This window comes from Trichechus manatus, unplaced genomic scaffold (assembly GCF_000243295.1).
Source record: "Trichechus manatus latirostris isolate Lorelei unplaced genomic scaffold, TriManLat1.0 scaffold00015, whole genome shotgun sequence".
NCBI classification, from domain to species: Eukaryota; Metazoa; Chordata; class Mammalia; order Sirenia; family Trichechidae; genus Trichechus; species Trichechus manatus.
The window spans coordinates 329107-340114 of record NW_004443951.1 but is presented as its reverse complement, the minus strand read 5'-3'; the positions used below and the strand labels follow the sequence as shown (position 1 = coordinate 340114).

The 11008-nt window shown below is 50.1% G+C and overlaps 1 protein-coding gene across 1 annotated transcript; it reads left to right on the top strand.

The window, feature by feature from the left end:
* Nucleotides 1-2325: 2325 nt before the first annotated feature.
* TMEM61 (transmembrane protein 61) lies at nt 2326-9110 on the top strand. The gene is made up of 2 exons (XM_012554322.2): nt 2326-2684; nt 8834-9110. The coding sequence occupies exons 1-2, from the start codon at nt 2335-2337 to the stop codon at nt 9108-9110; spliced, it is 627 nt and encodes a 208-aa protein (XP_012409776.1). The 5' UTR covers nt 2326-2334.
* Nucleotides 9111-11008: the final 1898 nt, after the last annotated feature.

Genomic DNA, 11008 nt, shown 5'->3' with positions numbered 1-11008 from the left:
AGGAGTGAAGGGTGAGTCAACTGCCTAAACACCACCTCTCTGAAATGGGTCAGGGGGGATCTTGGCCCAGGACACCTGATGATAATCAGTGAGAGCCTGGATCTAAAATAATAAAGAAAACCGCTGCATAACAGCAGAACAGGCTACAGGCTCTCCTTCATACAGTCGATGCTGATGCCCTCCCCTCCCCTACAGCCAGGGATGGGTTAACGTGCCCTGCCTGCCCCACAGGGGATCCACATGAGAGCGAGGGAGACCTAGGCAGCAGGAGAACATGCTAAGGGTAGTTGCAGGGGCTTGTCTGAGGGCCAAGAGGAGTTGAGCCGGGAAGGAGGGCCTATGAATTGAGTACGTACTGCCTGTGCCAAAGATTTACAAATACATATAGTGTTAAAAAGCAAAGATGTCACTTTGATGACTAAGGTGTGCCTGACCCAAGTCATGTGTCATGGATTGAATTGTGTCCCCCCAAAATATGTGTCAGCTTGGCTAGGCCGTGATTCTCAGTGGTTTGGCAGTTATGTAATGATGTAATTTGGCAGTTATTTAATGATGTTATCATTTCCCATGATGTGATCTGATGTGATCAGCCAATCAGTTGTAAGGGATTAGGGTGGGATGCAACACCCTTACTTAGGCCATAGCCCTGATCTGATGCAAGGGGAATTTCCCTGGGGTGTGGCCTGAATCACCTTTTATTTTACAAGAGATAAAAGGAGAGAGAAGTAAGCAGAGAGAGGGTCCTCTGTACCATCAAGAAAGAAGAACGGAGTGGAGCACATCTTTTGAACTCAGGGTCCCTGCACTGAGAACCTCCGAGACCAAGGGGAAGATTGATGCCAAGACACGTGGAGATATCCAAGGGTTATCAGGCCCACAAATGTTGAAAGGAGACAAGGACCTTGCCCCAGAGCCGACAGAGAGAATAGCCCTTTCCCTAGAGCTGGAGCCCTAAATTTGAACTTCTAGCCTCCTAAACTGTGAGAGACTAAACTTCTGTTTGTTAAAGCCATCCACTTGTAGTATTTCTGTTATAGCAGCACTAGTTAACTAAGACGTCATGGTATTTTCAATCACCTCACAATGGGCTTCAGTTTGCTGTAACAGAAATACCACAAGTGGGTAGCTTTAACAAACAGAAATTTATTTTCTCAGAGTTAAAGAGGCTAGAAGTCAAAATTCAGGGCACAGGCTCTAGGGGAAGGCTTTCTCTTTCTGTCGGCTCTGGGGGCATGTCCTTGTCTCTTTTCAGCTTCTGTTTTCATTTCCTTGGCGATCTTCATGTGGCATGGCATCTATCTTCCCCCATCTGTGCCTCCTTGCTTCTGTGCCTAATCTGCTCCTTTTATATCTCAAGTGATTGCTTTAAGACACACCCTACACTGATATGATCTCATTAACATAACAAATAAAACCCTATTCTTGAATGGGATTGCATCTACAGGTTTCACCCACTGCCATCGAGTTGATTCCGACTCATAGCGACCCTATAGGACAGAGTAGAACCGTCGACCCTATAGGACAGAGTAGAACTGTCCGTAGAGTTTCCAAGGAGTGGTCAGTGGATTTGAACTGCCCAACTTTTGGTTAGCAGCTGAGCTCTTTACCACTGAGCCACCAGGGCTCCATCGACAAGTATAGGGGTTAGGATTCCAACACAAACTTTGGGGGGAAACAATTCCATCCATGACATCCAGCAACACCTTCTTCACTTGCAAGGATTTATTCAACAAATGTTTACTGAGCAGCTACTATGTACTAGGCACCGGGGATACAGCAGTGAACAGGGCCAGTATGGACCCTGTCCTCAGGGAGCTCACAGATCCGTGCGGGGACAAGTAAAGGAGAAGTTAAACACAGAGGTACCTACTGTGGTCAAGGAAGACCCAGGGGACTTGGGAGTTGGAAGTATCACCAGGGAAGGCTTTTCTGGGGAAGGCTGAGCTGAGCCTTAAGCAGAGATAATGTGAAGTTATCAGGCAGAGGGAACAACATGTACAATGGCTTAGAGGTTGGCTTTGGGAACAACATGGACTTGGGTTTCAGTCGTTTACTGTCTGTGCAACCTAGGGCAAGGCGCAAGACTCTTCAAGATTTCCTTCCAGTTTATTTTTCTGTCCATTTTTTTCTTTGCTAATTCAGATAACAGCCCTGCAAATTCAGGGGTATCATCTCCATTTCATAGATGAGGAAAATGAGGCCCAGAGGGGCCAAGTGACCAATCTAAGGTTGCACAGCGACCTCAGGCAAAGAAGGTCTAAAACCCAGTTCTCCAGCACCTAGCTGGCCTTTCACATGGCCCATGTCCTCTTTTCTCTCCTTCTCTGTGTCCAGATGTGTGACCGGGGCCATGTGGCCTCCACCCTCCGCTATTGTATGATGGTCAGCGGCACCATGGTTCTGGTGGTCGGTACGCTCTGCTTCGCTTGGTGGAGTGAAGGGGACACAGGGGCCCACCCTGGCCAGCTGGCCTCACCCACTGGGCACCCTGCACCTGAGGCCCCCGGCCCCCTGCTCAGGTCGGTCAGCTTCTTCTTCTGCAGCGCAGGTGGGCTGCTGCTGTTCTTTGGCCTGCTGTGGTCCGTCAAGGCCAGCACCCAGGGTCCAACCCAATGGGACCCATACCACCTCTCCAGAGACCTGCACTACCTCACTGTGGAGACCTTGGAGAAGGAGAGCTGCAGGTCAGTGGGAAAGGGTGGGGGTGGCAGGTAGGGTCCCCTCACACCATCAGGCACTGGCTCAGTAGACTCTCACAGGATTCCTCCTCTGGACCAGGCCTTGCCCAGTGCCCTGGGGATGTGGAGACTGATTAGCACAGTCCTGGAGGCGTCCAAAGCCCCATGATAGAGGCATGACAAACCAGCATAGTTAGGGCTGTGAGAGAGGGGTGAACAGAGTCCTGTGGAAGCATGGAGAAATCTAGGGAGGCTTCCTGGAGGAGGTTGCAGCTGAGCTTAGTATGGTACAGGGCAGAGTAGTATAGGGGTTAAGAGCACAGGCACAGGAGTCAGACACATTGGGATCCCCTCCTGGTTCTATCACTAACCGGCTGTAGGAGTTTAAATAGGTGTGCAACCCCACTAAGCCTTAGCTTCTTCATCTGAAATAGTACAAGAATAATAATAATAACAATAATAATAAGAAATACTTGTATAGTACTTAACACATGCCAGGCACAGTTCTAAGGACTTTTCATATATGAACTCATTTAATCCCTGTCCTCAGGGAGCTCACAGATCCGTGGGGGAACAAGTAAAGGGGAAGAGAAATACAGAGGTAAGTACTCTGGTCAAGGAAGGCCCAGAGGACTTGGGCGTTGGAAGTATCACCAGGAAAGGCTTCTCTGGGGAAGGCTGAGCTGGGCTTTAAGAGAGACAATGTGAAGTTACCAGGCAGAGGGAACAACATGTACGATGGTGTCTTAGTCATCTAGTGCTGCTCCAACAGAAATACCACAAGTGGATGGATTTAGCAAAGAGATGTTTATTCTCTCACAGTCCAGTAGGCTACAAGTCCAAATTCAGTGCGTCAGCTCCAGGGGAATGCTTTCTCCGTCGGCTCTGTCATCAATCTTCCTTTGGTCTGGGAGCTTCTCTGCGCAGGAACCTCAGGTCCAAAGGACGCGCTCTGCTCCCAGCACTGCTTTCTTGGTGGCGTGAGGTTCCCATGTGTCTCTGCTCACTTCTCTCTTTTATATCTCAAAAAAGATTGCATTGAGACACTATCTAATCTTGTAAACCTCATCAGTATAACCTCATCACAGTGATAGAATTTACAACACATAAGGAGATCACATATAACCTCATCATAGTGATAGAGTTTACAACACATAAGGCAATCACATCAGATTACACAATCATACAACACTGGGAATCATGACCCAGCCAAGCTGACATATTTTTGGGGGACACAACTCAATCCATGACAGATGGCTTAGAGGCTGGTTACTGTTTTTAGCTCCATTTACAGATGAGAACACTGAGACACCAAGACAAAGAAAGTAACCTGCCAAAAAACACCCAGAGTGTGTCAGAGCCAGGACTTGAAGCCGGGGAGTCTGGCCCCAGAGTCTGTGCTCTTCACCTCTCCCTACCTCAGGGGACACTTGGGAAATTAAATGAGGTGATGTGTATGTAGTGCTTAGCCCAGTGCCTGGCATACAGTAGGTGTGCAGTAAATGTCACTTCCCTAAGTGGACAAGATGAAGAGAGGAGGAAAAGCACGTGCAAAAAACACGGGGCTAGGAGTGGGTAGGGGGACAAAATCTTGCATTAAGACAGTGTTTCTCAATCGTTTCTTCATCATCTCCCCTCCCCAAGGGGCCTTCTTTCCCCAGGTGGCGCAAACAGATTGCACTCGACTACTAACCTAAAGGTTAGCAATTCGAACCCAGCCAGCATTGCCACAGAAGAAAGGCCTGGCGATCTGCTTCTGTAAAGATTACAGCTAAGAAATCCCTATGGAGCAGCTCTTTCTTTAACACATGGGATCTCCATGAGTCGAAATCAGCTCGATGGCAATGGGTTTTTTGGTTTAAGGAGTCTTCTTAGACATTTTTTTTTAACATCCCCCCCCCAGAAATTTTAATACCACAGATATACTGTATATCTGTTTATCTGTGCTTCATACATGAAAAGAGTATCACCCCCACCACCACTTTTTGCCTTGTTGTGAATGCATATATTATGCAGCACTTATGCTTCTTCATTCAACAAAATATTGAGTAAGCCTACATCCTAGTGGCCTGTATACATCATCCCTAGTGCTTCTGTCGGCCTGCAAGGTAAGAATTATTGCTACTGCTTACAGGAGAGGAAGGTGAGGCTTATACAGCTAGCAAGTGGCGGAGCCAGCTGACTGCCATACCCCTACTCCACCCCTCCCACCCCCCACCCCCCCACTCTTTAAGCTCTGTACTCCAGAGTATGAGGCAATAACCAGGTCTCTGTGAGCTGGCCTGGGACCTGGATGTCCTCCCTCGCTTTGTTAGAGGGGCAAATGCATTCTGAGTTAAAGAAAGTAACTGATTATTCACCCTGCTAGCCTTGAGGTCAGAGACAATATAACATCCCATGAATGCCACTTAGTCTGGTAGTCAGGCCTTGGTCTGAATCGACTATTGGAGTGAAAGGCAGGGCCTTGGGGACTATCTGGCCAAACGCTCACTTCTCTGATGAGAAACCTGGACCTCAGAGTGAGCTACCTGTTCGCACAGGTCAGTTGGAACCAGGTTGGGCCTCGGAACACTCTGGGTCAAAGCCTGTTCCTCCCACCCCCACTGCCCAGCCTGACATGAGTGCCCTGCCTCCCCCAGACACTCTTACCAGGCCCAGGAGAGGTGGCGGGGTGAGGATGGGGATGTTGTCTGTACACACAGCCATGTTGACCCAACAGAGTCCAGGCCACAGCTGCATCTGCCTCATTCCTAGCTGGGTGGGCCAGGGAGAAAGTCCCCCCCGGAGGCCACAGAGTGCTCCTGGCTCATCAGGCTCTGGGCCCAAGTCCTAGATACAGAAATGGATGGCTGGGTGTCGGGGCAGCTGCACGTGCTAGCAGTGCTCTTTCCTGTCCCTGGAGCTGAACCAGCCAGCTCTGCTGGTACTCCGTGATTGCGGGCCTCAGGCACCTCACTCTCTGGGGGTGCCTGACTGGGGGTAAATTCAAGTCAGAGGCAAAGGCCTCTTGGACTGATGGCTGTGGCAGGTCATTTCCCTTCTTGAGGCCTCAGTTTCCCCAGTTTGTTGTTCTTGTTAGGTGCCATCAAGTTGTTTTGAACACACACTGACCCCATGTGACAGAGTAGAACTGCCCCATAGGGTTTTCTTGGCTGTAATCTTTATGGAAGCAGATCTCCAGGTCTTTCTCCCATAGAGCTTCTAGGTGGGTTTGAACAGTCAACCTTTTGGTTAGCAGCCAAGCACTTAACCATTTGCACCATCAGGGCTCCTTTAGTTTCCCCATTTATCATCTATTTATTCCTTCATGCATTTAACCAATATTTATTGAGCACCTACTATGTGCTGGGTCTCATTCAAGGTCCTGGCAATGCAACAGTGAATAAAACAGACAAAATCTCTGCCCTTGGGGAACTCACATCTTAAATGTAGTCCCTACATGAGTAGCTGGACATGAGTCTTCACAGGGGCCCCACCCTCAATAGGTACAGCAGAAAAATCACAGGCCAATTCCAAAGAAGGAGTTCAGTCTCTGCCCTTTCTTTTATAAGCTGTGTGACCTTGAGCAAGTTACTTAGACTCTCTCAGCCATGTCTGATTCCTCATCTGTCAGCTGGGAATGACAGAACCTTTTCCCTAGGGTTGCCGGTACGCTCAAATGAGATGATAGATGAGGAAGTATATACACTGTAAAGTTCGAACATGCATTAGTTTTCACTTTTATTACTATGCTTTACAGTTTATAATGCACTCTTGTGTTCACTAATTGATTTGAACTGTATCTGCCTATGAGGTAAGTGTAAGAATTTGGCCCATTTTATAGATTAGAAAATAGATCTGGAGAGATTAGATGGCTAGTGGTGAGATATGATAAGTGGATTTAGCTTCAGCTTTGCAATCAGGCAAAACTGGGGCTTTGCCACTTAGTTGACGTAAGATGTTTACTCATCTGTAAATGGGTTGTCATGACTATGAAATTAGATTGGAGAGCTAAAGTGTTGGTTGAATAGCATCTCCTTCCTCTACTGTGATTGCCTGACCCAACAAGGGTGGTGGAGCACCAGGCCCGTTCTGCTGACCCCACCAGGCCCCGACTCTGGCCTCGGTGTGGTGTCCTGTGCATGGAGACCATAGGCGCAGGGTGCAGCATCAGAATACATCAGAGCAGAACTCCCTGGAGGTGTATGATATAGCCGCCTTGGAGAGGGCCCTGTGTTCCCAGAGGTCCTGATGTTCTGGGCCATAACCAGGGAGACTTGGGGCTGATTGGACCCCACTGGCCACTGGAATGGCCGCATGTGGGGTGAGGGCCACTCCACGTCTGTCTGCTAAGCAAGCTTCCTGCTGTGGCTGAGCTTGGCTGGCACCTGTCCCCTGCCCTGCCAGCTGTCACCTGCTGGGGCAGTCCCAGGCGTGTCCAAAGCCTGTCTCCTGTCTGTCAGCATTGAGCAGCTGGGGAGTGGCAGGGGCATGGCTGGGAGGTGAGCGGGGAAGGAGAAATAGGGCTCTCCTTCTGCACATTTTTCTGTATTCAAAGCTTTTTCATTTTTTTTCCTCTCCTGAGTCTATAAAAATCTCCATTTTACAGATGAGGAGAAAGAGGTCCAGAGAGGGTGTGAACACAACCCAGGTCACACAGCAATGGAACCTATCTTGCCTGCTTCCTGGGGCAATATTCTTTGTCCAGCCCTCACCTGCAAAGGATGCTGGGAGCTCTGAGGAGGGTGGGGCCCCTTATTGGCTTCCTCAGTTTCCAGGCTGTCTTCCAGAGACAGAGGGTTGGAAAGATCAACCAGCTGGCTCATAGCATGTGCGGGCCTGCCATGCCATGCTTTGATAAGTTTTGTCTTCCCCGCCCGTTCCTCATGGAGACCGTTGAGGTTTCATTAAATGGCTCCCATTTACCCAGCATGTGCTGAGTGCCTCCTTGCATTTTCTCATTTAAGCTTCACACAGTCCTGTGAAGTAGGTAGCATTATTGTCCCCATTTTACAGATGGGGAGACTGCGGCCCAGGTTAATGGAGTTACCAACCTATACTTTTCCATCAAGAATGTGGCAGAGCTGGGCCTTGAACCAGCTCGTGCCTGGACTCATAGCCAGCCCTTGAGAGACTCAGTGTAGGAAGGGACCTTCAAGATCACCTACTAAGCCCCTGTACCTGGCAGTATCACCCAATGCAGTAGCAGCCCAGACCTAGAATCAGTCACACTCCCAGCCCAGATGGTCCTGGCAATGAAGGGGCATTGACTCTCCAGAGGTGACCTACCAGGGCCCTGAGACGGTTGGTGGCTGGTCTCATTCCCATCAGCCTGGGCTGTGGCTGGGAGGCTGGTGAGCTGTTCTTGGAATCTGGTCTGCAGAGCCTGGTCAGAGGAACCTCAGAGGACATGGTCTCTGCCTCAAGTCTCGGCAGGGTGGCCCAGTGAGTCACAGGACAGCTGAGCTGTTCAGAGATAGAAGTGGCTGACTTGGTAAATAGTGAGCTCACCATCTCTGGAGGTATGCAAGCAGAGGTAGTCACGAGGCAGAATTACTATATCAGGGGCTCAAGCCCCAGAAGGGGAAAACAGGAGGTGTCCCATCCTGTCCTGAATGTCTACAACTCTGGATCTTGTAAGGGATATTATAATAAGCTGGGAGTCTTTCTGTCCATGGACCATCACTCAGTCTTCAACAAACATTCCTGAACACCTGCCCTCAGCCCTGGACTCTTGGAGCCACTCCCTGCCCTCCGGGACAACCAGGAAGGTCAGTGTGGTGACAGAGCCCGGAGCAGGGAGTGGGGGCTTTGCTGGGGGTGGGATAGGTCAGGAAAGCTTCCCAGAGGAGGAATAAGTGGAGACTGACCAGCAGTGGAGGGGGGAGTAGGAGAGAAGGGCTTTCCCTGCAGAGACTGAGGAGGCAGGCGGAGGTGTGGTAGACATGTACAGGTAACTACTACCAGGGGTAGGAAGGCTGGGGTGGTGAGGGCAGAAGTTGGCAGGGGCCAGCTCATACCAAGCTTCAACTATGTATATGGGGCACCCAGGAATCCACAAGGGTTTGGACGAAGTCATGAAGTCCTCCCTCTGCCCAGCCCTCCTCACTCCCCTGGCACGCAGTAGGTTTTTGCCTTAGCCCCTGCTGACAGCTTGTCTTCTCCTGCTCCTATAGGACACCAAAGGTGGTTGCCATTCCCACTTACGAGGAGGCTGTGTGCTGCTCACTGACCGCGGCCGAGGTGCCCCCAGCACCACCTGCATACTCCACAGAGGAAGACCTGAAGTGCAGTACCTCAGGGGATGCCCCGCTTGGTACCCAGCCCCCCTGGCCTCCACCCAGCTACGAGAGCATTGTCCTTGCCCTTGATGCCGTCTCTGAAGAGACAACCCCTGGGGCTGCATCCTCTCGCCCAGGCCTGTTGGTTCAGACTGCAGGGGGAGGAAGTTAAAGGCTCCTTGCAGGCCCTGACAGCAGACAACAGAAATGCAGGCGCCTCTTCCAAGGTCTGGTACAATACCTGGTACACAGCCAGCATTCAATAAATGTTTGTTGCTGGATGTTGTTTTATTTCTCTATTGTCGCATAACAAACCACCCTAAAACATAGTGGCTTAAAATAAATCCCGTTTTCTTATACCTCATGATTCTATGGGTGCCTGGGCCCAGCTGGGTGGTTCTTCTGCCCCACGTGATGTCGGTGGGCTGCAGTGATCAGGGAGCTCGACATCCAAGATGGCACATTCACATGGCTGGCAGTTAGTGCTGGCGGTCAGCTGGAATATTTTGTGGTAAAACAAAAACAAAAACAAATTCGTTGCCATCAAGTCAATTCTGACTCACAGTGACCCTATAGGACAGAGCAGAACTGCCCCAGAGGGTTCCCAAGGCTGTCATTTTTACAGAAGGAGACTACCACATCTTTCTTCCTGAGAGCAGCTGGCGGTTTGAACTGCCAACCTTACCGTTAGCAGCTGAGCACTTGATCATTGCGCCACTAGTACTCTTCTGTGATACAGACAAGAAAATCGAGGCCCTGAGTTGGACACAGGCCTAGTCCAAGGTCACACACTGAGGTTATAACCAACAGAAAATGGACGCTGAATTCAGACCACCTGTGCATGGACTCTACTGCATACCAGTTCAGTGACCTTGGACAAACTACTTTAGCTCTCTCTGCCTCAGTTTCCTCATTTCTAAAATGGGAATTGGGAATTACAGTGGCACCAGCCCCTACCTCTGAGAGTTATTGTGAAGATTAAATGAGGTGATAGCAGCTGACATTTGAATTCTTACTCAGCAGGCTTAGGGCTAATGGGTCAGATAATAAACGCAGACCTCAGCCCAGCCAGCTGTCTCTTAAGTAAGCAGTGACGGTCAGGTTTGATTAGCGAGGTAACCCTCCCGCACCACGTGCACATCCAGCCTCTGCCCCATACCTCCTGTGACAGGCAGCTGGGTACCTCCCTTATTTTCTAAATGTGGCAGAAATGTCTGTTTTCTGTCCAGCCACACTCAGCTATGCTACCTCTCCATACCACCCCATTTCATACCTGAGAAAAACCAGCTCAGAGAAGGTAAGTAACCTGCGCAGGGTCACATAGCAAGCAGGGATTCAAAGCCAGGTCACATGTTGAATTCAAAGCTCAGTCTGCTCAGCGGCAGAATTGGGCCCTTATCCTGGCTTATCCTTGTTGCAGATCCCTGTGAGCTTCATAAAAACGGCCTGCTCCCCCCACCCCCACAACACACACACACACACACACACACACACACACACACATTGAAGAAGCCTGAGGGAGAGGCTTACAGCAGGGTCCGGTGCTAAAGACACTGGCTTTCATTCCTGGGGCAAGTGGCAAATTTTACTCCTCCAAAACCAAGCTTGCTTCTCCACATCTATTAATGACAACTCTATCCTTTCAGTTGCTTGGGGCAAAAATCTTGTAGTTATTATGGATTTCTCTGTTTCCCTCACACTAACATCCAATAAGCTCCTCCTTCAAAACACATTCAGAATCTGACCGCATCTCACCACCAGGCCCCAGCCCCCATCCCCCGGGCCAGGATCATCATGGTAGCCACCCATCTGGTCTCCCTGCTTCTGCCTGTGCCCCCTGAAGTCTCTCCTCAGCTCAACAGGCCCGGCCGGAGTGAGCTGGTTCACACCCAGGTCGGATCACGTCCCTCTGTCCTGGGAACAGAAACTTGTGTGGTTTCCGGTTCACTTTGAATAATGAAAGCCCTTACAAAGGTCTGCCCTCCCTCCTCACCACTGGGTTCCCTACCTCCCTCCCCCTCCTCACTCTCTTGCTCCAGTCATTCCCACTTGGATTTTTGCGCTTGCCCT